Source organism: Botryllus schlosseri, chromosome 11 (genome assembly GCF_051294905.1).
Source record: "Botryllus schlosseri isolate E-star chromosome 11, Bs_hap1, whole genome shotgun sequence".
Classification (NCBI taxonomy): Eukaryota; Metazoa; Chordata; class Ascidiacea; order Stolidobranchia; family Styelidae; genus Botryllus; species Botryllus schlosseri.
Window position 1 is genome coordinate 17,303,755 of NC_137246.1, and position 26,032 is coordinate 17,329,786.

General features: G+C 40.2%; 4 protein-coding genes across 6 annotated transcripts; 1 reads left to right on the forward strand and 3 right to left on the reverse strand.

The window, feature by feature from the left end:
- Positions 1 to 2,668: 2,668 nt before the first annotated feature.
- Positions 2,669 to 4,970, forward strand: LOC145450724 (alkyldihydroxyacetonephosphate synthase, peroxisomal-like). Its single transcript, XM_080329228.1, has one exon. It carries the CDS (start codon positions 2,821 to 2,823, stop codon positions 4,684 to 4,686), a length of 1,866 nt encoding a protein of 621 aa, XP_080185354.1. The 5' UTR covers positions 2,669 to 2,820; the 3' UTR covers positions 4,687 to 4,970.
- A 31-nt stretch (positions 4,971 to 5,001) lies between these two features.
- On the reverse strand, positions 5,002 to 11,988 carry LOC145450726 (RILP-like protein 1). 2 transcript variants are annotated; one of them, XM_080329230.1, is made up of 12 exons: positions 11,558 to 11,988; positions 11,293 to 11,407; positions 11,071 to 11,234; positions 10,882 to 10,998; positions 8,954 to 9,091; positions 8,735 to 8,892; positions 8,538 to 8,613; positions 8,383 to 8,478; positions 7,357 to 7,430; positions 7,139 to 7,156; positions 6,841 to 6,960; positions 5,002 to 5,882 (listed from the first exon to the last, which is right to left on the reverse strand). In XM_080329230.1, exons 1-12 carry the CDS (start codon positions 11,639 to 11,641, stop codon positions 5,642 to 5,644), a joined length of 1,401 nt encoding a protein of 466 aa, XP_080185356.1. In that variant the 5' UTR covers positions 11,642 to 11,988; the 3' UTR covers positions 5,002 to 5,641. The 2 variants fall into 2 exon arrangements, with proteins under 2 accessions (XP_080185356.1, XP_080185357.1); XM_080329231.1 differs by lacking the exon at positions 7,139 to 7,156.
- A 546-nt stretch (positions 11,989 to 12,534) lies between these two features.
- LOC145450727 (electron transfer flavoprotein subunit beta-like) lies at positions 12,535 to 17,935 on the reverse strand. Of its 2 annotated transcripts, none has more exons than XM_080329232.1 (7): positions 17,775 to 17,935; positions 16,306 to 16,400; positions 14,677 to 14,740; positions 14,511 to 14,603; positions 14,321 to 14,449; positions 12,829 to 12,987; positions 12,535 to 12,767 (listed from the first exon to the last, which is right to left on the reverse strand). In XM_080329232.1, exons 1-7 carry the CDS (start codon positions 17,823 to 17,825, stop codon positions 12,597 to 12,599), a joined length of 762 nt encoding a protein of 253 aa, XP_080185358.1. In that variant the 5' UTR covers positions 17,826 to 17,935; the 3' UTR covers positions 12,535 to 12,596. The 2 variants fall into 2 exon arrangements, with proteins under 2 accessions (XP_080185358.1, XP_080185359.1); XM_080329233.1 differs by lacking the exon at positions 17,775 to 17,935 and adding an exon at positions 17,087 to 17,234.
- A 2,555-nt stretch (positions 17,936 to 20,490) lies between these two features.
- On the reverse strand, positions 20,491 to 23,870 carry LOC145450783 (uncharacterized). The gene has a single exon (XM_080329288.1). It carries the CDS (start codon positions 23,647 to 23,649, stop codon positions 20,557 to 20,559), a length of 3,093 nt encoding a protein of 1,030 aa, XP_080185414.1. The 5' UTR covers positions 23,650 to 23,870; the 3' UTR covers positions 20,491 to 20,556.
- Between the last annotated feature and the right edge of the window lie 2,162 nt (positions 23,871 to 26,032).

Genomic DNA, 26,032 nt, shown 5'->3' on the forward strand with positions numbered 1-26,032 from the left:
TCAGCTATATTTTACTGGCCTGTGGCCAAAATCTCTTATCTTATTTGTAGGTCATAATACGTAAGAGTCATCATCTCCAAGCCAGATAATACGTGCAGTGCATTTCGATAAAGCAGATCGCTCTGCGTGACCACTGACAAGGTTTGCAGGCATAACCGCTTACTATATAAGCGTGCCTTGCTCGACCCGTCCGTGAATACGTGATGCGATGTACCGTGAAAATGCGCTGGACTTCTCTAAACTGTGTTGGAGTACTTGAACACCATATGCGACTTGACGCGACACAACACGACTTGAACCAGGTTTGCCCGCAACTATAAGTAGAGACCATAAGAAAATAATCCGACGACAAACCCGGGGTATGAAATTTAAACGAAAGTGTCTTAAACGAAAGCTAGTGTCACACTGATTCTGAAAATACGAATTAAATTCTTTTTAAGACAATGGAACGACCTCAAAACAGCCCCCAAAGTCTGAAAATCGGCATCGATCCGAACAATCGCTTCTCGAAATTGGTCATTGTTATGTTTATTGTGTTGCAACGGTGCCATTGTTGGAACAATACCGGTTTTCAGACGTTGAGGGCTGTTTCGGGGTAGTTCCATTGTCCTGGCGAGATTTTAATATGTATTTTTGAAATCAGTGCGACACTAGCTTTCGATCAAGACAAAGTATATTAAATTTCAGCGCTCAGGTCGCCAGATATAGCACTGTCAATTATGCTACTTTTAGATTACTCAGTAAGACGAAACACGGATTGGCCATGCGTAACCGCCGGGAGTTGCATATCTATCCGTAGGTTAGTAATCTATAATTATATATCATCGTAATCATCACTCTGGTGACCGGTATAGCCAACGCCGTCGGCGGCCAGAACTGATCTTTATTTGTTATTTTCGGCAAAAAATCGCTAAACACTTTTCAAATATCGCTAGATATAGCGCTAGGCGCTAGATCCATATTTTTTGGCGCTAAACCGGATGAAAAATCGCTAGATCTAGCGCGAAAATCGCTAAATTGGCAACTTATTTGTTCACCCTTTTTGCTCTTCACGGCCGCATTTGGATTACTTCTATATAATAATAGTAGCCTACAGTCGCATTCTAACAGACAGTGGTATAGGACCACATAGAATCCAAATGAACAGTCGTTGTGGATCCTATTCCATCACTGTTTTTGTGAAATACCTTGAACATGAAAGTTTCTAATTAAAGAAGCGGGACACTAAATGGCAGGTTCTTTCTCGCGCAGAAAAGACCCTCACGACAACTTTTGGCGTCACCCTTTGCGAGCATCATTCATCACCCGTAGTCTCTTTCCCGGATAGATTTTCCGTGCTAGCGCGTTAAGCATAATGCCTCCTTCAAAGAATATTCTATACATCTTCGTCAGCTACTAAAACTTGCACATTTGAAATAATTAATTCTAATCGCCAACGACATAGTTCATTAAGTAAACCAATTAACGACAAAACGTGGAAGTAAATTCACGTCGGCATTATCGGACTACAAACTGCTGGAAGACAGCCCAAGATATATAAAACCAGCAAACATCGATATACTCATTTAGCCTACTCCTGTGACAAGTCTAGGCCTATAGACAGCACTGAAACAGTAGGCTACTTCGTCAGTATCCCTCTGTCGAAACGCTGGTATTTGTCCCACATAGGGTTACATTTAAAACAAATGGTCATGAATCACTTTATTGCTTGTTGTTAATTTTTGACCTCTCATCCACGTTCTCAGTATAGTCGAAATGGATTGGAATCGCTCAGACGTACCAGAAATTAACTTCTCTTATAGGAAGCACACGATTCCAAATTGGGAATTGGAAATTGGACTGAGATATAGGAAATTAGGGCCAAGTAAAGGTCTGACGGGTTTTTCGGACCTTGAGCAAGAACAATGACCTTTTTTAGTCAACCACCGGAAAACATCGTAGAAAGTCGGTATTTTAGGGACTTGAGCCGGAAAGTTGACCCTTTTTTAGTCAACCGACCACAAAATCGGGGGAAATTTATCGTTTTCTCAGGATTTTACCCCGAAATTTTAAGTCTGAAAATTTGAAAAAGTTTCCTCTTTTCAGATTCCCAAAATATGGTAACCCTATAACCATCAAATAAATATTGCACTGACACATATCGCGCATAGAGCGACGAGAAAGTTCAAGTTGAATACATCTTGATCCAAAATACATCACTTTATGTCAATTTACGAAGACAATTTTTTAGGGGAGACATGGACCCTTTGGATCCCTCTGGCTACGCCTCACTCATCCTGCCACGAAGCAATTCTGAGAAAATAGTTAACTGCTTGTATTATCCAGCACATTTACAGCAAAAGACTCAAATAGGCTCGGCAATACAGCATTCCAGTGGAAAACAAGAGTATGGATTTGAAGCGAAGGTAACATATTAGGGTCATTCATTTGACCGGTCTGGCTTGCAAGCGATCAAAAAGTGTGACTCCGGCCCGAGTTTGACACCCCAGGCCTAGAACACCATTGCATCTGCCCGAGTCGAGACTCGAGACCCTGCAATATTACTGACTAGTTTTTTATTTATATTAATATCATTATCACATCGAGGATTTTTCAGCCTATTCCCAGTTCCAAGCCTAGGGTGTTATTTGTGCTGTGTCAACAGATCGGCAATGACATGACGTAGCATATCGTACGATTGCGGCGTTGCGAAAGCGTGAGGTTTGCAACTTGGGGCGATAGTGACGAAACAGGGCGTCAAATTTTGCAAGGTTGTGTTGCAAAAACAGAAGAAAGCCACAGAAAAAAGGCTTTTGCTACAGATTTCAATTCGTCATAATCATGTCTGGTCAGTCTGCGGCAGACAGACTGAGCGTCATTAGCGGCCACCTGTCGCACAAAAGTGCTGTGTCGTTGTCGAAAGTGCAATGCGCTGAATTGGTAGACCAGAATAAAAATGCGGGTACTAGAACAGTCCCAAAGTCGAGGGAAGATGTTCTAAAATGGCATGGCTGGGGCTACAAGGACACTACATTTCGTGAAAACAAGGACGGCCTGATGGAATTCACTGGTTCTCGTTACAAGCTGAGCGGTCTAGTATTGCCTAATTTTAGATCTTGGATGGAGAAAAACATGGGTCTTAATCTTCAAGAAACTGCTGATGTCCCGCCATATATGGATGCAAGCCGAGTTCCTACACCGATATTGAATCAATCTTTCTTGGATGACGTGGAAGCAACTGGTATTGATTATTCAGACACTCCGGCCGATCGGGTAATGCGGTCTCATGGACACACCGTGGAAGAAATATTCACGCTGAGAGAAAACAAGTTCGAAGTTAGAATACCAGATGTAGTTGTTTGGCCGAAATCCCATGATGATGTTGTTCGTATTGTGGAATCAGCCGCCAAACGCAATATCTGCCTGATCCCTGTGGGAGGGGCTACTAATGTCACCCACTCTTTGAGATGCCCGCCGGATGAGAAGAGATGTATTGCCGCTGTTGATACAACTCAAATGAGCAAGATTCTGTGGGTCGACGAGAAGAATCTACTCGCACGTGTGGAGGCCGGTATCTTGGGACAAGATTTGGAAAGAGATTTGGCTGCGATGGGGTTATGCACGGGACACGAACCAGATTCTATGGAATTCAGCACATTGGGTGGGTGGGTTGCGACTAGAGCGTCTGGAATGAGGAAGAATGTTTATGGAAACATTGAAGATCTTGTTGTTCATGTACGTATGGTAACACCCCGTGGTGTAGTCGAAAGAAATTGTATGGTACCCCGGATGTCAGCAGGTCCAGATTTTCATCACTTCATCATCGGTTCGGAGGGAACACTCGGTATTGTGACCGAAGTCACTCTAAAAGTACGGCCTGTCCCAAAATGTCAAAAATATGGATCGTTACTATTCCCCGACTTCGAAAGTGGGGTGAACTGCTTGAGAGAGGTTGCATTGAAAAGATGCGCGCCCGCATCCATCCGCTTGCTGGACAACGCTCAATTCCAGTTTGGCCAAGCTTTGAAGCCGGAGGTGGCCAGCATTTTTACGTCTTTCATGGACAGCCTGAAGAAGTTTTATGTCACCAAGATTAAAGGATATGAACCTGAAAAGATGTGTGTGGCTACTCTGTTATTCGAGGGTGACCCAGAGGTAGTGGCACAGCAGGAAAAGGCTGTCTTTGAGATTGCAGCGAAGCACAACGGAATGCCAGCTGGAGAAGAAAACGGACAAAGGGGCTATATGTTGACATTCGTGATAGCATACCTGCGTGACACTGGTCTAGAATACGAAGTGCTGGGAGAATCGTTTGAGACATCGGTGCCTTGGGACAGGGTACTAGATTTGTGTCGCAACGTCAAGGAAACGATACACCAGAAATGCATCAGTCACGGAGTCAAATACCCAAGTCTCAGCACGTGCAGAGTGACCCAAACGTACGACGCAGGGGCGTGCATTTATTTCTACTTCGCATTCAAATACCGTGGGCTGAAGAACCCTCTCGATGTGTACATGGACATAGAACATGCGGCAAGAGATGAAATTTTAGCTAACGGCGGGAGCATTTCACACCATCATGGAATAGGCAAAATCAGAAAACAGTACATGGCATGTACTGCGACACCTGCCTCACTCGGGTCAATTGCGTCCATCAAGAAATACCTAGACCCGGATGATATTTTCGGGAACAAAAACTTGCTTTAGAATTTTTATGCAATGGGCTTGTAGAGATATGCATTTTTTATGTAATCCATCCTTTTAATTTTGTACAATGAAATAGTGTTGTTATACTCTCACCCCACCGTAATTCCGGTCTACGAAACTACATGTTTGTTTTCTGTATTGACTCAATCATGGGTTGTATATTGAACTGCTCTCATCAGCACTTTTGAGGTTGGGTGTATTTGCTCATGAATTTGACACTCCGCTACCTGTTGCAATACCTGCTGATTATTATACCTGTGAAAATAAATGGCTTCACCTCCGCAGACTGATGTCACTAATGCAAAGCAAGGCTGGTTCATGAAATAATTAGTGTATTCAAATGAGAACGTGTATTTCTCGGTAACTTACATTCGTAGATGCAGGTATTAAATAAGCCGAATATATACAGTGAAAGTTGGAGCTTGCAATTCAATATTTGAAGATCTTTTTGATAGAAGGTACAATTATAACAAGGTAATCAGCCGCAAACAATATTTCATGAAATTGAAGAAGAAATACAAGGCAAAGTGATCGCTGAGCGAATGAGGCAAGAAATTCGAAGTGATTTACAACACAAAAGTTATATATGTATGAATCAAACAAACAGTGCATCTAACAAAAAATAGGCACTCGATCGGTTATGTGAGAATTTGCAGTGAAATGCTCATAAACCACTTCGTATGGTAGTGAGCATTGAGCAAATACTACCCTGAAGAATGAACATGAACAATAGAAGGTAACTTACCATTGGCATATAAATTGTCTTACATCAATCTGTCACGAGATGTGGGCCTATAGCTGATAATTGTGAAGAAAGGCAGTTGATTTTTCGCATCAATACATTCACTCACACCTAATCACTCAGAAAGTATTGCTACCACTTCTGATTATGTTATCTCAAAGAGTATAAGGAAATAATATATGCTTGCATATGAGAGGACTAGAAAAATACGCTTTAGTTTTTGCTGTCGGAACTTGAATCAGTGGAAAAATGTAACTTTCCAAAGTTGAAGGTGTTATTGTTCTCTACCGTTGGTGATTCGTCTTCCGGCGACGGTAGGAGATCAATGGCGGGCATCACATCAGATTCATCGATGAAAGGGCGGTTGTACTGTAGAATGCAGGGGACAGGATGTCGCTCCGGTTCTCGGTTTGATTCAGGCGTGGTTGGTCTCCTTGGAAATATGGAGGCGAATCTAAAAAGGTACAGTTTTAAATTTGCAGCGTAATGTGACGAGAAATTGTGATATTTTCCAGACGAGCAAACTAGACATATTTTCAATATTCATATAGCATGACAGAGATCAGAATCCACCAATTTTAGTGGGACAAGACGTCTTGAATATGCTCTCATTTACAGTCTCGAGTCAAGCTGATTCTAGTTGGATATTCACACACAGACACATACAGAATAATATCCCGTTATATAGTAATTTACATTTTATCAGTCAAGCAGTGTGGTGCTCCCAGATCAAGTTGCAAAAACATATTTTTGTGTGAGAAAGGGAATACAACAGATACTTGTAAAACATGTACTCCTTCTGGACAAAATACATTCAGATTATACTGAATGAATACTAGCGTGATATATCACAAAAACATCAACCCAACAATATTTCTTTCCTTCATCGGGAGTTACAATGGACGTAATGATGGAAATGTGTCTTATGATTACAACGGGTCACACTTGCATCAGGCGATATGATTGTTAATAGTTGCAAGACGACAAGGGGGTTCTAGCTTAAAACCCGGATCTGCTGAGTCAGCATTGTTTTTACAAGTGTATCTAATTAGATCACAAACATTGCCGAACACCATTTTTGACCCAAGACCTCAAACTCTTATGGTTCCAATGTTGTTGAAATGGCCAAATTACTGGCAATATGTTTCTGTGGTAATCACAACTTCACAGCATCTTCTACCGAGAGCTGTAAATCCAATATTTTCAAAATTTGTACTTTCTGGTAGAAAATTCTTACCTTGAATCGCCGATAAGAATTAGGTTAATAAAGTGAACTTAATCAAGCGGGAACTTTGTTAGAACTGAGGACATTTATACAATCCTATCTACAGGGGAATTCGTCAAATCTGAGGAAATTATTGAGCTATCGTGACGATGGCTAAATATCAAGTGGAATGTGAGAGACAACTTACAACTTTTTGATAACGCCAGTCGATTTTTCATCTTCCTCCAGATTAGGATCATTGTTATTGTTGACTTCTTCAGTAGCCACCAAAGTCAATTCTTCAAGTTCGACCCATGATTCATCATTTCTGAATAGAAAATAGAACAACCCTCTCGATTAGTGTGAATGTACGAAGTGGCATTTTGAGGTGACTACCGCAGAAGGCAGAGTCTGGATACAAATCGTAGATACATTTTGCGAAAGTCTGAATATGAGAAACGCAAAGCAATGAAATCACGGTGCTTTTCCAATCGAGAACTACTTACCTGGTTTCTTTGAGAAACCTTTCTCATTTCCATTCATTACACATGCAAAAGAAATCACAATTGGTTAGCAATCCATCATGCGAATCATCTTAAAAATTATAGCCATTAATAAATTGATTCTAGTTGCAATCAATGAATCAAAGAGCAATATGAGAAATCATAATTGACTGGAATTGTCCAAGTGGAAGAGGTAGGCCTATAGCCCGCACTGCACTCACTGTTTATAATAGTCAAGTTCATCTTCCAGCAATATGCATTTCAATTTGAAACTATTTCGCTCCGATAGAACTTCCTGTAAAACAGAGTGCACACAAAAGTCGTATTGGATTAGGCCGGATAGATTTCAATTATTTTCAGGGGTGAAATCGTTAAAACCGTGGGATGGTTTTGTGTGTTAACACAAGATGCGGTGCAATGAAAGAAAGGTGTCGAAACAACTTGGAGTAGTATTTGAAATAGAGCCTCAAAGTTGCACCATCCTGTGACCCTGTTAATAATTAATCACGAGCAACAGAAGATAATCATGAAGATTCTAAAGGTGCCACATTTAGATGAGGTCAAAGTAGCCTTTGTTAGTACTAATTGTAATCATTTGAAGAAACATAAGTAGTCATAATGCCAAAAATTTCGACCGAATTATAAGTGGAAGTTGCGCTTTTCAAGGCATGCCAAAACTACTACAAGTAGTAGAAAAGGAAAGGTCAACTAATTCAAGTAAGCAGTTCAAAGAAGTAGGTAGAGATGAGGCATCTAAGACTTTTGTTAATCAATTGCTGATGGCAATATAAAAACTATGCAAGACGCAGCTCCACGACTAACACATAATAACTAAAGTGCTTGAAATATTTTGAGCTTTTTGAAGTAATAAGCTGTTATGGTCACACAGGATCTACATCGGCCTGTTGTCATAGAATTTCACTCATGAAAGTATCGCGTGTCTATCCAAACACCACTCTCCAGTTAACAAAATCTATAACGCACAAGTACTTTGCCTTTCAAAACTGTAGAAGTGGAAGTAATTTAAAAAACATAACCACTTATGTAGTAGACAAAACCCACAAGAGTCCTTTGACAAATTAGAAGTGCTTTGTTACTGACTACCTACCTCTGCATGACATTGACAAAAACATCACTGTGATAGTGAATCTGAATTTTTCTTTTCAAGTTACCTCTGAGTACGTGTATTATATTAGTTATACTTTATCATAAAATAGCTCTATACTGGTAGTATTACGACATCGTACCTGTAATTCTTGCATAGTGTATCGTGGTCTATCTGGATCGTTCAAGTCAATAACCAACTTGTTGGCAAGTAACGGATCAGGCAGTGGAGAAGATACCTGCATTGATTACATCACAAATCAGGTAAAATTCCGGATGCACCAACACTGGTACAGACTTCAGAATCTTCCCGTGGTGATGCGGTATGGACAAACGAAGAGGACACTTTCAACTTCTCTCCTAGTTCAATAACTCTGAACAAATAAATTTCCATTAGGCTGAGCAATTTATCCACAAAAGAAGAATCTTACAAAACGATAACTACGGTAACAATAATGATAATCTCCACATTCCGCTACAAGTGTGCAAACAAACCTTTTGTGCAACTCCTTGATTTGGCGGTCTTTTTCTCGATAAGTTGATTCCAAGTCCGTACTCCGGCTTGCCATAGCTGTTGCTTGCTTCTCCATCAATATAATCTTTCTTCGTAAGTTTACATTCAGTTTTGTTACCTGTTCTGCTTGCGATGAGAGCTGAATTGGCATTTGAAAATTGGAGGGGTAGTATATTATATGGATCACATTTTTGTAATACCGCTTCGCATTCAGCTGTTTGTTGTTCAATGATTCTCGATTTCTCTCGAAGTTCACTCTTATATTTTTCAAGTGACTCTTCTGTGTCCGTAACAGAGGTATCCTTGGATTCCGTGGAAATGGCAATATCTTCATAAATCTGAATAATAATATTTATTCATGCCAGTGTTGGAATCAAGTCAATACCTTTGATTTACAAGTCATTTCGAGTCACCTCTAATTTTGACTCAAATACGTATCACATTCATAATGGGTTATTTCTGGAAGTTGCTGATCCCAGGGTTTAATTCAATGTAAGCAAGATTTTCTCCTATAGCCAGCATTGACCTCATATCTGTGTTGTAGAGCAGTGGTTTTCAACCATTTTCAAATCAAATATTGCAGACCGGTAAACCTTCAAAGATCAATATTAACCCTAAATTAATTGCAGTGCAACTCAATGTAATATTGGAAACTTCATTTAATAATGTCTTTTTGATAGAAGATATTTCTATGTGGTTCTATTACAGTTTCTGCAAGGCGAAGCTCGCGAAGTCCTGATAATTACCACTAACTTGATTGTGATATGTGATTATACGGTATCGTTTGAAAGAACCACGACTTGGCTGTTTGCTATAACCTCTATTATACTGCCAAGAGAAGCTTACTTGCACTGTCGGAAAGTTCGTTCAACTTGCCCGAAGCGAGTAGCTACTTTTAAACAGTTTCATACAGGGCTGTAATGACTCGACTCAAGTCCGACTCGAGTCACGATTTTCTGATGACTCGACTTGACTCGAGTCATTTTCTCAAAATACCGAAATGACTCGACTCGACCTGAGTCAATTCGTGTATTGACTCGACTTGGACTCGAGTCATTGCGCATGACTCGAACCAAGTCATATGACTCGAGACTCAGACGGCCAAGACCGACATTTTATTGTAATTTTGAAGAGAAGTAAAGTGACCACACTCTTGGGATTTCGTCTATTGGTACTGATACTGGAAAATGCGACCAGAAACTGCTTAAAGTGAGGAAAATTAGCATATTATAAATGTGAAGTATTCGATATCACCAAACAGAGTTATAAAAAGTGGGTTTAACAAGACTTTTACTGGATACTGAGCAATCAACACAATGACTCGGACTCGAGTCATGACTCGGACTCGAGTCATAATACCATGACCCAGACTCGAACCTCTGCTCGATGACTTGGACTCGGACTTGACTCGGTGGTGAAGTGAAAATGACTCGACTTGACTCGAGTCAAAACTATAAAAGTGAGATTGACTTGTGACTCGGAGCCATGTGACTTGGTTAGAACCCTGGTTTCATGCAACACGTGCACCATTGTAACATACGAGCAAAGTAGACCATGAACTCTCTTTACGACACTATACAGAAAACTACGTTCCAAACTTCAGAATAAATTAAAAATTTGTTTCATTTCTCTGATTAATTGACAAGCATCCAACTTTTAGCATTTTGGAATTGAAATATAAAATTCTGATATATTTGGCAGACCAACAGGAAACTTGCCACGGACCGGCAGTTGAGAACTACTGATCCAAAAGATTAACCACGAAAAAGTCTGCTCTTTAGAAGAAGGAATCCTTTAGATCTCAGTAGGTAGACAGCAGTAACATGACATCATCAAATACTTTGAAAGACAAATTCATTAACAGAATTATAATTCTAGGTTCAAGTTACACACGAATCACCAGTGCATAGCTCTGTTGTCACTAAGGTTACATTGGTCGTCAAGCTGTTACATCACACGGCTATAACACAATAGGCCAACAGTACCAAGTACCGTACAAAACTTTCGATCAGCATATTATAGATCGTCAGATATTATTTTAAAAGTTGATATGGTCAGCAGAAAACCATTGTGATGTTGGGCACACAAGTAAACACAATCACAGCCAAAATGCATGCAATCTACTTACATTTGCATTTTCAGCAAGTAGAATTGCCAATCTTTTATTGTCTTCTTGCATAGTCTCGATTCTCATTCTCAACTGTCTCACATCCTCCTTCCATGCACTTTCAACCTTTCCCAGTTCCTATTTTATCATGGAGAAGGCACAACTTCATGAGCATTCAGATACTAAAAATGTGTTTTAATAGATTCCCACCTCTCTGTACTTCTCGGAAGAGAATTTGGCTTCTAATTCAAGCTTCTGAATAGTGGCGTTAAGTTCTACAGCATCACTCGAGTAGTTTTTGGCACTACCCGAATATGATTCCAGCATTTCAAGCACTATCACTATTTTCGGCATCACATCGGTAAAAGCTTCCCCTGAATAGAGAAATGAATATGTGTGTAAGGTTTAATGTGTTTATCTAGTAAACCATACCTCCCATAGTATCGGTCAACTTTTCAAAGTCTTTTCCAATGCTAGCTGCTATGTCATAAACGTCATTCACAGTAAGCATATCCACATTTTTCTGAAACACATCATCTCCCGTAGTCTGTAAGTAAATGCGTAATGCAAGGTCTATGCATTATATATAGTATACACTAGATACTACCAAAAATGAGCGTAGATTAGTGCATCCTTACAGTAATCGTGCTGGTCTGAACACCAGCAAAATAGAGAGTGGATCGTGAACAAAACTTACGACGTTAACGTTGATGACCGACGGTTCTAGCATCGTAGTAGATTCATCCCTGCTCACTGCTCCGTGAATTGCAGATACCGCCATATCAATAGCATTCTCTCAAGATTGCCACAAGTTCGATATAAAAGACGCAGTTTTGTGGTCAATTTGTTTCCATCTTTTCGTAACCGAGAACCGTAACCTCAATGACTGGCCTTTCACGGTCGAATCGCCGAACCACAGCTCTGCCTTTTAAACAGCGATCTCTCTCAAAACATCACCGTGCGGGGACTTCCCCTCTCGGGACTATTCCTCGGTCGCTTCAGCGATTCTCTCTAACGCCAAGATCTGAGCTGTTGATTGTCATTTGATATTGAAGTGACCTTGACATCGAGGTGGGAAGGCAGACGGAGTGAACGTGGACGTAGTTTTACAGATCCGCAGACAGAATTCCTCACGTCTCTGGTGCTGAATTTGGCGGCGCCAGCCGCACCATCGCATACGCCATGAACATTACATGTTCACTGGGTGTTGGCATGGCAACGATTAACTCAACTATTTCGGAATCATAGTTATCGCGTTCCACAATAACTGCGCTAGAATGGTCTGCTGCTAGCTACACTCATTCAATTTAGTCCGGAATCTCATCATTTTTTTTAATAGTGGCTGATTATCTAAAGGTGGTTCAATGCAACATACTTCTTATATAAATTTAATGGTAAGACTCGGCTGAATAACGTTGGTAAACAAATGCCGAGCATTATCGCATATTGCTTGCGAAAATAGTCTGTTCATTGAGGTAATCACGCAGTCTAACATTATTCGACAACCATCAACAAATTACAAGTATTTCAGAAGTCACATGCACCAGAAAACTACACTGCCGACAGGTAAATAGGTCATGATAATAGCGTATTCACTTGCATGCACGACTATCTCAGAGGCACAATACCCTCATTTTCTTACCATACACGCAGCTAAACCATGAGCACAATTCATTAAAATTTAATTAAATTTAATAAAATTGGAAAAATGTTGCAAAATCGACAACTTCTGTGGATTAAATTAGCCCGTCTTGCTTCAGTTTTCCAACCAACTCTTCAACATTTTCCACAATAATTCCAGCTTGCCTTTCAGGAGGATCTGTAACTTCCAACACTTCTATTTTAGAGGCCACATCAACACCCAAGTCGCCCGGTTTCAGTTTGTCCACCTTTTTCTTTTTTGCTTTCTGAAATGCAACACTCGTTCAATTCTGCAGTGTTTTCGTCAATCAATTCCATTCCTCTCACCATTATATTAGGTAACGTTGCATATCTGGGTTCATTTAATCGGAGATCGGCTGTGATTACGGCAGGCATCTTCAACTGAATGGTTTCGAGACCACCATCTATTTCTCTGACAACTTTCAGATTTTCTCCATCCACATGTATTTCAGATGCAAATGTACCCTAAGAGAAGTTGAAGAAGACATTAGTGGAAAATCCTTAACAACTGCACTGTAGCTGCACATTAGGGCTGTTCAAAAAAAACTTTTCCATCAGAAATCACTGGCTACTTGATAAAATTGTTAGGTTGGTTGAAAAAAACGCTGCACACCAACTGTGGCTCAATTCCAACCAGTAGAAGCAAGATTCTTGCAGTAGAAAGTTTCGAATTAATCATTAAAAAATTAAATTTCAAAATTATCCTGTCTACCCCATAAAATTGTTTGGCTGTCAGTAGAGATGATGCACACCAAATTTGGCTCAATTCCAACCACTAGAAGCGAAGTTATTGCAGTAGAAAAATTTTGAACAGCCCTACTGCACATGCCCATAGGCAGACGCCATGATAGGTCTAATACCCACACCTCATTAACAATAGGCCATGACTTTGCAGCCATAACTGGCAAGAGCTTTTCCAAGCAATGACAGGTACTGTGCGATAATAGTAAGAATGAACTGATTTGTTCATAATATATTTGAATTCGGTTAACGCAACTATCAACACTGAAAAGTAAAGCAGTAGTTCTCAACCGCCGGTCCGTGGCAAGTTTCCTGCCAGTTCTCCGAATATATTAATACCTATAACTCAATTCCAAAACGCCAGAAATAAAAGCTAGATTAATTATTAATTAGAGAAATGAAACACCAAATAAAATCAATTCCAAAATTTGAGAAGTATTATTTTGCATGGCCTCGTAACATTAAATGGACTTGAAGTATGTAACAAATGACAATGCGGCAGGTGTTGTACAAAACTGTTTGAAAGCAGTATAGCAACAGTTGTATACGAAAGCTTCAAAATGATGTTTAAACAAAGGTAGTTGAATTTTGAAGGTCAAATTCAGGGACATTAAGCTGTAGAAAAGAGGCTTGCAACAGAAAACTCCTATTTCTTTGGAAAGAAACCAAACATTTAACCTCAAGTTATTGCTTTTAGCAGCACGACGCCTTGCCTAAATGACAATAGAACAACTACAACACGTCACGAATCAAAATGAAGGACTAAATGAAGTTTCCAATATTTATTTAGTTGCATACATTTTTCATTAACATTTAGTTTAATTTTATACCCGCACGCGGGCTTGAGAACCACTGATTCAGAGGAAATCACTGGTTATAACATTGGCTGATGTGTGTTGATGTGGAAAGATCAGGTTGCATGCTCTGATGAAAATATCCGCAGTGACCTTAAAATGTAATTAGATCATTGATCACAGTAGCGCACCTTGGTCACTAATTTCTACATCAAGACCAAACGGCTCTACAGAGTGTCACCGATTTATACAAAGCCGCCTACCTGAGGCCAATCAAGGTGTGCCGCCGTCATTTGGCCAGTTTGATTATTGTCGCCATCGATAGCTTGCTTCCCTAATATAATCAGATCGGCACTTTCCTTCTCGGCAAGTTTTGCGAGTATCTTGGATATCTATAGGAAATATAAATTTTAAAATCAAGCCTCAGCGCAATCAACTAGAAGAGACACTTACTTGTAATGGTCCAACGTTTTCATATTCACTACCGCTGATTTCAACATGGATTCCTCGGTCTGCACCTAGTGCCAAAGCTGTCCGGAGGGTTTCCTTCATGAATCAAATGAAATTATATGACGTATAATATAACATGATATAACATTCCGAGGCGTCAGGTCCTTACCAAATTTTGTGCAGGACCGCAAGTTACTGCAACCACTTCTTTTGCAATCTTTTTTTCTCTCAACCTTGAGACAGAATTTTAGGAATATGAGAAACCGGGTTTCATAAGTTGAAACAGTTATAACATAGTTCACAGGGATCGATTTGTACAATTCAAAGTATAACTGAAGTCAGGTAGGATATTGACTAGCAATTAGAACAAAAGTATCTATAGCCAATAGGTCAAGGGTGTCAGACATACGGCCCGTCGGACGGTTTCATCCGGCTCGCGATGCGATTCTGAAAAATTGTACTTATTATCATGAACATTTCTCAGAAATGTTGATATTTTTGGTACGAAATACTTTCATTAAATAATCCCCAAGACAGAAAATGTCGAGTATGTTCATTAGGGGTATTCAAAATGAATTCTTTTCTCATATCGTATTGGCTACTTTTTAAAATTGTTAGGTTACCTAATTTAAGCCTACACACCAGATTTGGCTTAATTCCAGCCAGTCGCCGCATTGCTACAGGAGAAGAAAGTTCTGATTTATTATATAAAAATGAATAACAAAAAATTTGCAAATTTTCTGTTCACCGCATGAAGGTGTTGGGTTGTCTATAGAAACAATGTTCACCAAATTTGGTTCTATTCCAAGTAGTGGAAGCGGAGTTATTGCCGTCGGAAAATTTGGATTTGATTAAAATAGTATTTATGGTAGGCACCACTATAATAAATAATGAAAGAATTGGTCACCGTAAAGACTATTTTATTCAAAATTCAAATTTTTCGACGGCAATAACTCCACTTCCAATAGTTGGAATTGGTGTGTAGGCTTAAATTAGGTAACCTAACAATTTCATCAAGTAGCCAAGTACGATTTAAGAAAAAAGTCATTTTTGAATACCCCTTATGTTCATTATAACCATCCGAAAGCGGTGTCGGTGTCAAGTAGCTGCCATTGACACCAAATTCCGAGAAAGCAAAAAATTGTACGGTGAGTTCACAGTTTTATGGAAAAATGAACCAAAAATAGTTATTTGCAGAAGTGAAAACGTGAGATATAAACCAGTTTACACAGGTTACATGGAGAATATATTTATGACACACAAATATAATTAAAATATGTGCGTGTGGTCGCACTACTTTTTCGCTCGTCATGACTCAACATCTCCTCGGCCTCCAGAGAAACCCAAATCGCGATATAATAATAATGAGCTAAATTTCAACGTCTATGCTTACGGTTAAATCGCATGTATTCCTCAACAATATCGTCAGATTACGAGTAAAACAAAGCAATCATAGCATTATGCCAACGTATAACGCCGGTAAAGCCGCAGTTTTAGCTGTTTCCTATTTAACCGGCCAATCATCGTAATTTAGCCAAATACATTGTTTGCGGATTAAGGTGTTTATAGAATAGAACCCGATGGTTCGTGATGTACCGTAATTATTTATATATATATATATGCTATATTTGAGTATTCAAGTGAAAAAGAAGGGCTTGGATTTTGAGGTAGCATTTTGGAATCATTTGGCTGGTCCGGCCCGCGAATTCTCTTAAGGTTTGAATCGGGATGCGACTTTAGTTGAGTTTGACACCCCTGCTATAGGTAATATTCAAATATCTTGACCAGAAATACTGACCTTATGGCCTCCTCCACAGCAATTTCATCAAATGGATTCATGGAATGCTTAACGCCTTCAGTCACCACACCAGTCTTATCAGGCTTCACTCGGATCTGTAAGGAAATAGGTTGTAACAAACAAGTGATGGAACTTAACTTTTCTGTCATTCGGTTCTATCACAAAAGTCGGTACTTTTTCAACGGGCTTCATTACAAAAAGTCATCGACAGCAATCAAAATCAATAATGCTAACAAGAACGCTGATCTCAGAAAAGATTGTTTGACAGTCCTATGAAACTGGCGCGAACCGGGTGAATCCGACCAAGTGGTTGTACTTGTACCATATCACTCATTTTAGATTAAATATGGATTGACGTTCCAGGAAGGAAGAGCTTACCAGTTTCATTGTGTCATGAACAATGAATTAGGATGACAATAACAAGCGATTTCAAATGATACACATGCCTTACGAGATTTCAATATAAGTTGAACTAATTTGATATACTATCCATGCCTTTAGAATTAAAGCGCAAAGCAGTGGCTCTTGACCATTTTATGGCCATGGACCAGTTTCTGCTTTGAATATTTTTTGTGCTCACAGGATGGAAATATAGAAGGATTTTTACCTCGCGGTAACATCATAATCATAAGTATCCAGTAAGCAGACATTGAAGATGGCCAGTAACTGACTAATTTTCAATGCTACTAATCATTTGGGTGTGTGTCAATTGATACACAAATTTGGAAATATGAATCAATAATTTCTGGAATAAAAATATTAATAAGTAATGAAGTACAACCTTTTACAGACTTGCCAATTTCCAAAATAGCTGTGGGCCACTAGCGCGTCATAGCCCACAGGTAAGGACTGATGCTGAAGTAAATGATGTCATGAGACAGGAGTCTGCGTTGAATTAATGAAAACCTGAATATATATTTCCTTACAAACATTGATCATAGCACGGTTTTACACAAGACCTATCTTTTGGTTGGCCCCATTGGATGTTGATGAGCTCACAACAAATGAGCCAAAATTTCCAATCATGTCGTTAACCGAATATGATTAGATAAAATAGTCATCTAAATTGATTCTTTCAAGAACAAGTTAAGTTCATTGTTCAATGCATCAAGACTTGGTTTCGGGTGTACAAATCTACAAGTCACAGACGTTTTTCTAGTCCAGAACCGTATCTTGTCTGACATTCTAGTGTTCCCAGCTTCACTGTATTTAGCTTGTAGCGTGATATCAACACCACAACACCTTCCTTCGGGGCCCAAGTTACTAATATACCTTCGACTTGATCTAGGTACCTGGCGCTCAGCGCTTTTCAAGGTTATCGTATTATATTGCTTTAACGTAGAACAAGGGCAGAGGTGAGGGTTCGACTACTACATAATGACAAAGTTCATGAATTTGATCAGATTCGAATACAAAGAGACATCAGACAACCGCAGGACCGTCAGTCAATGATTTGCCGTATCACTTACCTTAACAGCATAATCTATCACACGCTTTACTCCAACCAAGACGCGAGCCATCTTTAATAACTTAACGACGGAATACAATCCCCGGAGTTAGATATAGGTGATCCCTTACGGAGCAGTCAACTAGTCATCAAACTGATCAGTGAACACTGAACATTGTCAGTCACTCAACCATTAAAAGGGGTCAAGCAAGGCACAACCACAGAGCTACAAAACAACTCTTTCCCGGCAGTCGGTAGATAGCACTGTTGAGCTATTTAAAAGATAGCACAGAGCTATATGGACAGTGGACAACTGGACACTGGACAGCGATTAAATTTTGATTGGAAATCGTAAGCCTAGCCTACTCCCTCTACAGTACATATATTTGATATTATATTGATATGCTCAAATCAACATTCGTAGCCGGTGTATTGAAGTTTTCTAGGTTCTACTAATAATATACATACAAACATATATTTATTCCAGTGCTTTTCAACCTTTTTGGGGACCATATTCGCACGTTTTTTTACAAAAATATACCATCCGCACGAATCAACCGAAAATTGTTGTACAAAAATAAAATGAAGATACGTAACAATATTTTTTCAGATGTGCAACAAGTAAGCTACCGGTTTAGGCCATCAAGTGCCTCGTTAAAAATACAACTCTTTTTCCTTGTTTTGATTTCAATTGCACTAAAACTCTTTTCGGCTAAATAACTGTTGAGTTTAGTACAAGAGTTTCTAGTGTCTTTATATAAAGCGCCCGGTACTTCTATCCGACACACAGTGCATATTCCGCAAGTGAATAATGCTTGCTTGCAGCAATCGTTTTCCAGAGCATATAGGCTCCAGCTTGGAGTCTTCAGCTCGTCGAAGGGGTGCAAAAATCACATGTTTTGTTTTAATACTTCTGCATAGTGGCTTCGAAAATATGATTCAAAACTATCAAGGAGAGTATATAGGCACAGAGATCGCTATACCAATTACGATAGCATCCGTTGCTCCAACCTGTGTTAGATATTTTTTAATTTCCTGTTTTCTGTCCCGCGAGTAAAAGAGACGAGCAAAGAAAGTCACGATATACTGTGTGTTTGACTCTTTAGTTCAATCTAACTCGAAAGTTCACAGCAGTTTAATAGCCCTAAAGCAGTATTTCTTAAAATTTCTAGAGACCGCGAGTCCGCGGCGAAAATTTGGGTTTTATTGGCATCCCGCGACCAAGCTACGACTTTACGGGCATGTATGACATTGAGAACGCGCAGACAAAAATCGTACGCAACTCAGCTCTACGAAACATGTCTGACACACGCGATAGCAAATTGAGGTGAATTATTTTCCTCTGGGAGTCGCAATTGTACTACTGGTGTGTCCACTCAGATTGCGAGGACGAAAGTATTCGGTGCCGACTGCCGATCATTTCGACAGCTGGTTTTGTCGCCACCGACCTTTTTGGCACCGCAGCGGCCTGGGTTGCCCAAAACTTCGCACCTGTGTCCCGACACAGAAGGTGTTGGCCCTGAAAATGGATTTGTCTCATGTCCGCCCGCACCCGCTCGTTGCACATCCCTAGAGGAATGCACCCCAATGGTTTTCGACAGTGTTTTCCAAACAAGCCAGTCGGAAATATCTTATCTTGAATTTATCCTATTTATGTAATACAATGGTCGGCACATTTTCATGATTAAGCCATTTTTATGCGTGTCTCGCTGACCTTGGATATGTAAAATCAATTCACGGGAAATGGCGGGAAGAAATTTTCTTGCAAGAAATTCATCTGAATTTGCGAACATGCTACTTTAAGAACACCCTGTCATATTTTGGGATCTTAAAAGGAGGACCCGGGAGAACACTCTTTACAAACTACTAAAGTTGGATTACCGGACTAATAAAAAACTGCCGATTCTATAGAACTTGCCTGTGTTGACTAAAAAAGGTTAATTTCCGTCTTGACTCCAGGATGACCCCCTTTATAACTATACTGCTGTGGTGTTATGACTTCAAAAATGGACATATTTCCCAGTCCTGCTCCCGATAGACCCGCCCCAACACCCGCATCGCAGATTTCACGTCACGAGTTTTTGGTGTGCCTATACCCACCCATTAACCTGGCTCTCAAGGCGATAAAGGACGAATTTCCAAAAAGGATGACATCTAGGTAGGCCTGGAGGACAAGAAATCTAAACCTTTGTTAGAAATATGTTGGATAATTCAATATAGTTATTCAAGTAACTCATAATGGCGTCGCGGGCCGGATGAAACCATCTGACGTGTGGAACAGTATCCCGCCGGCCATCCGACAAGCATGTCCTGTCCACATTCAAGTCGAAATACGAGCAATTTCTACTAAATAAATACTAGTTCGCCCTCAAGATTACCCGACCACGACCTGACCTATCGACCTCGCCTTTCGTGACATGCCACGTGACCTCATTTTTTGTCGCCTGCTTCTTTATATCATCATCTTTTACTTTCATTCAGTGTGCATGCCTCCTCTTTACATCAACTAGGCAAAGGTGGGTGCCTGATTTTCAAAGACTACTCCAAGTCGTTTCGACACCTTCCTAACTTTTCGTTGTATCTCATTTTTGTGGTGTATTGAACTGATAAAAATTGCTGATAAACCGAACCGTTGTTTGTTACCCTGCCTTACGGTGTATGCTGAAGAGCACTGATCTAGACGGCATATTAGCAATAACAATTGATTGTGATAGTATATGGATTACAAATACGACGAATTATCATATAAAGCCATTCATTATTATTAATACTCAGCACTGATTTTAAAAAGTTGTTTTCGCATATTATAACAATGGTGTTGTTTCAAACTTTGACTTCTCCCGGGATTTGGCAGCGTACCTCCTTTTTCTAGAACTCATTTCGACTTCATTTCGCAGATAATTGCTGCTGGTTTCAGGAGGCTCCTCATACGAATCAGATACTGAATCGCCATTCAATTTATGTCGCCATTTCTTTGCATACTTAGCTACTGATGCGGTTGTCTCGGGACTAGGTCGAAGTGTGCGATGGGTCTTCGGATATACTTTCCGGCTCTTCCGGGCTTCTGCTTTAGAAGGCGATGCCACATTTTCTAATAATTTTGCAGATTCTCTATCGTCACCACTGCGGGTGCGTTCATTTTTCAAGAACTTTTTGCAGATTGTCCTGGTACAACCTAATAACAGTAAAACAACTATCAGGGCGAAAACAACCAATATCGTAATGATCAGTATCGCGGTTTCATTGGACACATTCCAATGGAACCATCTGTCAACAGATCCAACCGCTATGTTTTCTGGTAAAATTGCGACCGCAAACACAGAAATCACGAACGTGTGTCCAAAGTAGGACAAGGTGCAATAATAAATTCCTGAATAGGCGAGGCTGTTGACAGCGTCAGACCCGAAGTATAATATAGAAGTGTGCGATACATTAGAATACAGTTCGTTCGTCCAAATCGAACCGGATTGATCCAGTTTCTTGTCAGAGTAGTACCATGTTATTGTAGGTTTATGCCAAATTCCCTTTATTCTGGGAATGTGACAGGTAATAGAGCGAAAATCAGGGTGTGTGAAGTCCATGGGAATGAGCTCGCTACCCGAATTCTCAACATTAGAGCTGCTGGTCAGTTTGGGTAAGAACAATACTGGAAATATATTCTTAGTCTGTTCTGGAAAATACGATGGGAGCATTTGGAAATTATTGATTTTCGGCAATTCATCAATGAGATATAATTGTCCATCCACTTTCACGCTGAATATATACCCGGAAAAGGATATAAATTGGGTCAGTAGTTTCTCGGTGGGGTTGCTTCCTAATAAGATACTGTGATCGATCGGCTTTCCGAATCCACCCACATGCGCAATCCGTTTCGGGATATGCTCCTGCTCCGCGTCTGGCATGGAAGCAGTGTACGATTGCTCGTTTACTTTAAGATGGGCCAATCCCCGAGCAACCAGCTGTAAAACCACCCTATTCCACCTTGATTTTTTCATATCGTATCCCGATGTCAGGATTGTGATTTCGCCACCGTAAGACGTTACGAAGCGAACACGTAGATTGTGGTGAACGAACAGTTTCCAGTGTGTAAGTGGATTTTCCTTACTTTCCAAGTAAAAGAATAGGCATTCATCGCATTCGGGCATAATCACGAACTCGTATGTAGCAATCTCGCCGGAGCTACTCGTGCGCAATTGCGATGATCTCTCCTTCACCCAAGACCCCATTAATAGTAATTCCGAGGATTCTTTGCCATTGAAATAAGAAAATGTCGACGTCTGCGCTAAATATCCATCACTATAACTGATACGGTGCGTTTGGATGGGATTCCAGTAGTTCCGAATTTCTGATTTCTTCATCGTGTATTCCTTGAAATTTACAGACAATTTTGCAATGTAGCCATCGAATCCAGGCAGCCCATCTCTAACAGATCCTATACCGACTGCGCCTTCGAAGAATGGAAACATGTCTCGTTTACGATTGCCAAACATGTTCGCGATGACCGAGTTTACTGCATTTGTGACGCCAGAAACTACCTCTTCTATCGTACTGGTGTTGTTATTCTTTCCAGGGACGTATTCTTCCAAAATCGCCTCGATATTTTCCCCGTCGTTCAATCTGCAGGTTATTTTGTTACTCACCGCCGAAATCCGTAATTCATTCCATTTGGATAGCTTGCTACCCGTCAACGAAATGATAATCGGCTGTGATCCGTTTATGGTCAAGCGTACTATAAGGTCTGCAGACGACTGCATCGACACCAGAATGTAACTTTCCCCTTCCAATGAATTGCTATTTTGTCCAACGTCGACTTGGTAATGTTTGTTTTCTTCAGTTGGCACATTCAGGAATTGCGGTATCGAAGGTTTCTCTACTTTTACGCTTCCGCCTTTGGCGATTTCATGCCAAAATGCGTGATTAGTATATTGAAAAATAACGCCCCTGTTTGAGTTGGGGAAGAATTTAAGATAGACATTCAGGTAATGTGTTCGTGTCATGGTAGGGTATCGGATGTAGCTATTCGGACGAAAATGAACAATGTGCGGATTATCGTTTGAGCAGCCTGAAAGTGCACACCGTCTAATTTCCGATGACGGTCCTACGCAATCGGCTCCGTTTCCGAGACGGTAAGGATTTGAGCAGTATCTCTTACGAATATGCACCCCGCGTCCACACGCGTGATCTGCTGAGCAGTCAGACCATTGTAACCAGTCTGACCAGCCACCTGCAATACTTGGATGCGGAGCGCCACAAGGAACTGATTCGTCTCCGAAAGCTTCACAATTATGATCTTTCAAAGAGGGAAAACACTGTCTTTTCCGCTTTCTGATCGTATTTGTCTTCATCGTGCCATTTTCACAGTCAGACCAAACTGACCATTCACCCCAATGGCCTGACCGGCTTGGGTCAGCCGCGCAGTTCAGACCATCGTTAGCTATGCAAGGCGATAGCCTAAAATCGCTGCCCTTGCAGCGAGGACCTTCAAATATTGGGTGCGGTGACGTACAATTACGCTGCTTAACTATATATCCTTCGCCGCATTTCGCCGAGCAGACGCCATATTTGGTCCACTGCGTCCAACCCCCAGAGAGCGGACATGTCTCGCCGTACTTTATACAATTGATGAAATTCCAATATCTGGTGGCTCTCGCCGCGTTACCAATGATTTGTCGCGCCCTCGCAAAAGGACAGTCTGACGCAAAGCATTCCACGTCCAGAAGATAGATGTTTTGTTCATGAAAACGGCGAACGTTCGATCGAACTATTTCTGCGGTTTTTTCAGTTACGTCCTTCCGCAATTCAGTTGATTGAGAAATGCCAATTTCAGGTTGGACAAATAAAGCAAAAATTAGGATGAAAAATGTGAGCGAAGCTGGCAATACGCATGTGAATCGCATTTCAGTGAAAATTGCTACCAGTACATTAAAACCCGCAAGATAAGCATGTGTGCTAAGAACGAAGTATCAATCCGATTGTAGCTATGCTGCGGTAGCTTATCAACAAAATGCATACATTCTTCATTGAAGTGTACCTCACTTAGAACAACTGACCTGATAATGAATACTATCTCAATCTTGATGCACGCAGCCCACCCGTGGCCGACGGTATAATGTTTTACTGTAGAGATCTCTATAGTTTTACGTAACAAATATGCAGATGTCAACAATGCTAACTCAGATGTGCATCGATGGATAATATTTTACTATGACGTCAGTCATCATTAAAAAAATTAGCCTGATATGAACAGAGTCGCTTACTTGCAGCAGTAAACGACTATGGTATGATTATGGCCTTCGCAAAGTTGGTATGATGAGACGACATGTGAGCTGACCATGATATAGAAGTGACCCAAGAAAATCCAGGACCGACCGTGAGCCATGAGCAATTGAGCACATATGAATATATACGAAGACATATTCCACTATCGGTTAGCAAAGTTCATGTATAAGTTTAACAAACAACAAGTTCCAAATTCACTTGTAAACAGAGGTGGTCAGTAACGAAGTTCTTCTACTTTTTCGAAGTACTCAAGTAGTTTCCCTCTACTTCTAGTACTTACTCAAGTAGAACTAACTTTTGCTACTTCTACTTTTACTTCATAATATTTTGTGATCTACACACTTACTTTTCGCTATTTTCAGTTTGTCAAGTAGAAGTAGTTGAATCCTCCAATCAGGAAGATGGCCTGAGGAATTTCTGGGCTGTTTTCACGGAGTATCAGCATTTAATTTTCAGAAAAGTTGAGTAAAGCCCAGAATTCCAGAATTTTAGTCGCGCTTCGCGAGTGACCAATATGATTTCACGAAAGTATCGGTGAATATAATTTACGTAGCGGGTTGCGTGGCTCCGTTCACACCGCATTGTCGCCCATATGAAATATTTCATCACAGTATCTATATATGGTCCATCATAACGTTTGAAACTGATGTTTCGCAATCTAGCATTTACTTATCATGTTGTAGTTTAGCTGTCCATGGCGTGTCCTAATCTGGAATAGTGGGCTCGGACTTTTTTAGCTTTAGACCTGTTTTAGCATACAACCTTCGAAACTTTCCGGACTAAAGACATGAAATACATTTTCCGCTTTTAGAAGTAGTATATATGTTTCATTTTCAATTCCCAGTATCATACTTTGAGTTCTAACTAGTATCCGTTCTTTTGTCTGGAGAACATACATGTTGAGTATAAAAGCAAGTGTAGTAATGCCTTTAATTTCCGGAAATAAAGCTTCACAATATGGCATTTTTACGATCCACCATCTTTTTTATTAACGTTTACTAATCGCGCAAAGTGTTTACATCGTATCCGATACAACGTCTCCGTATTGCACTTCGACTAAGCTACTGGCCTTATAATAAGGGGGAGAGTGCAATACCATGATATTTTCTAAAACGTGCTGTTTGAGTAAACAGGGGATGAGTGTCGCATTTCGATATCAATACTATCATTTTCATCCCATGATGCGGACGAACGCTTATTCTGCAGAAACTTGGATACCTCCTGGTATGCATCAATATGAATCAAGCTCTGCACCTTTCACATAGATCAATTTGCAGCTTTTGACAATCAATGCGAACGAATTACGATCGTTTTCACAACTACTTACTTACTTGAGTAGATTTAAAGTTAGTCAATTCTACTTCTACTTCAAGTATAGATTCAGGTTGCTTATGGAAGAAGTACTTCTACTCGTACTTGAGTAGATTTTTCCGTCGCTACTTCTACTTGAGTAGCTTTCTAGACTACTTTGACCACCTCTGCTTGTAAACTACTTTGAATACTGCATGTACAGGCCTATACTCAACTACGGTACTCGATCTAAGATAGGGTTACCATAAGTCCTCTTTTAAGAGTTGTCTTCTTATTTGACTTTTTTGAAAGTGTCCTCGGAGGACACCCAAATCAAATCAAATCCTCTTTTTTGAGATTTTGTCCTCTTTTTTGAGAATTTTGGTTAAATTTAGGGCAAAATTCGACTAAGATACAGTAATCAGCACTGAAGTAACGCTCCGGCAGCTATTTCGGGAGCTGAGCTGGAAAATTGACCTTTTTTTATTTTATATCTTAGTCAACCGACCACGAAGTGGGTAAAATTTACCATTTTCCCAGGATTCTCCTCCGGATTTGCAAGTCTCAAAATTTTGACCAGGTGTCCTTTTTTCAGATTTCCAAGATATGGTACCCTAATATTAGCCTACACGCTTTTAAATATAGCTTAATCTAGGCCCATCTTCGGGGAAATCTCTTTAATCATTCAAAACGTGTGTGCTACTGCCTTAC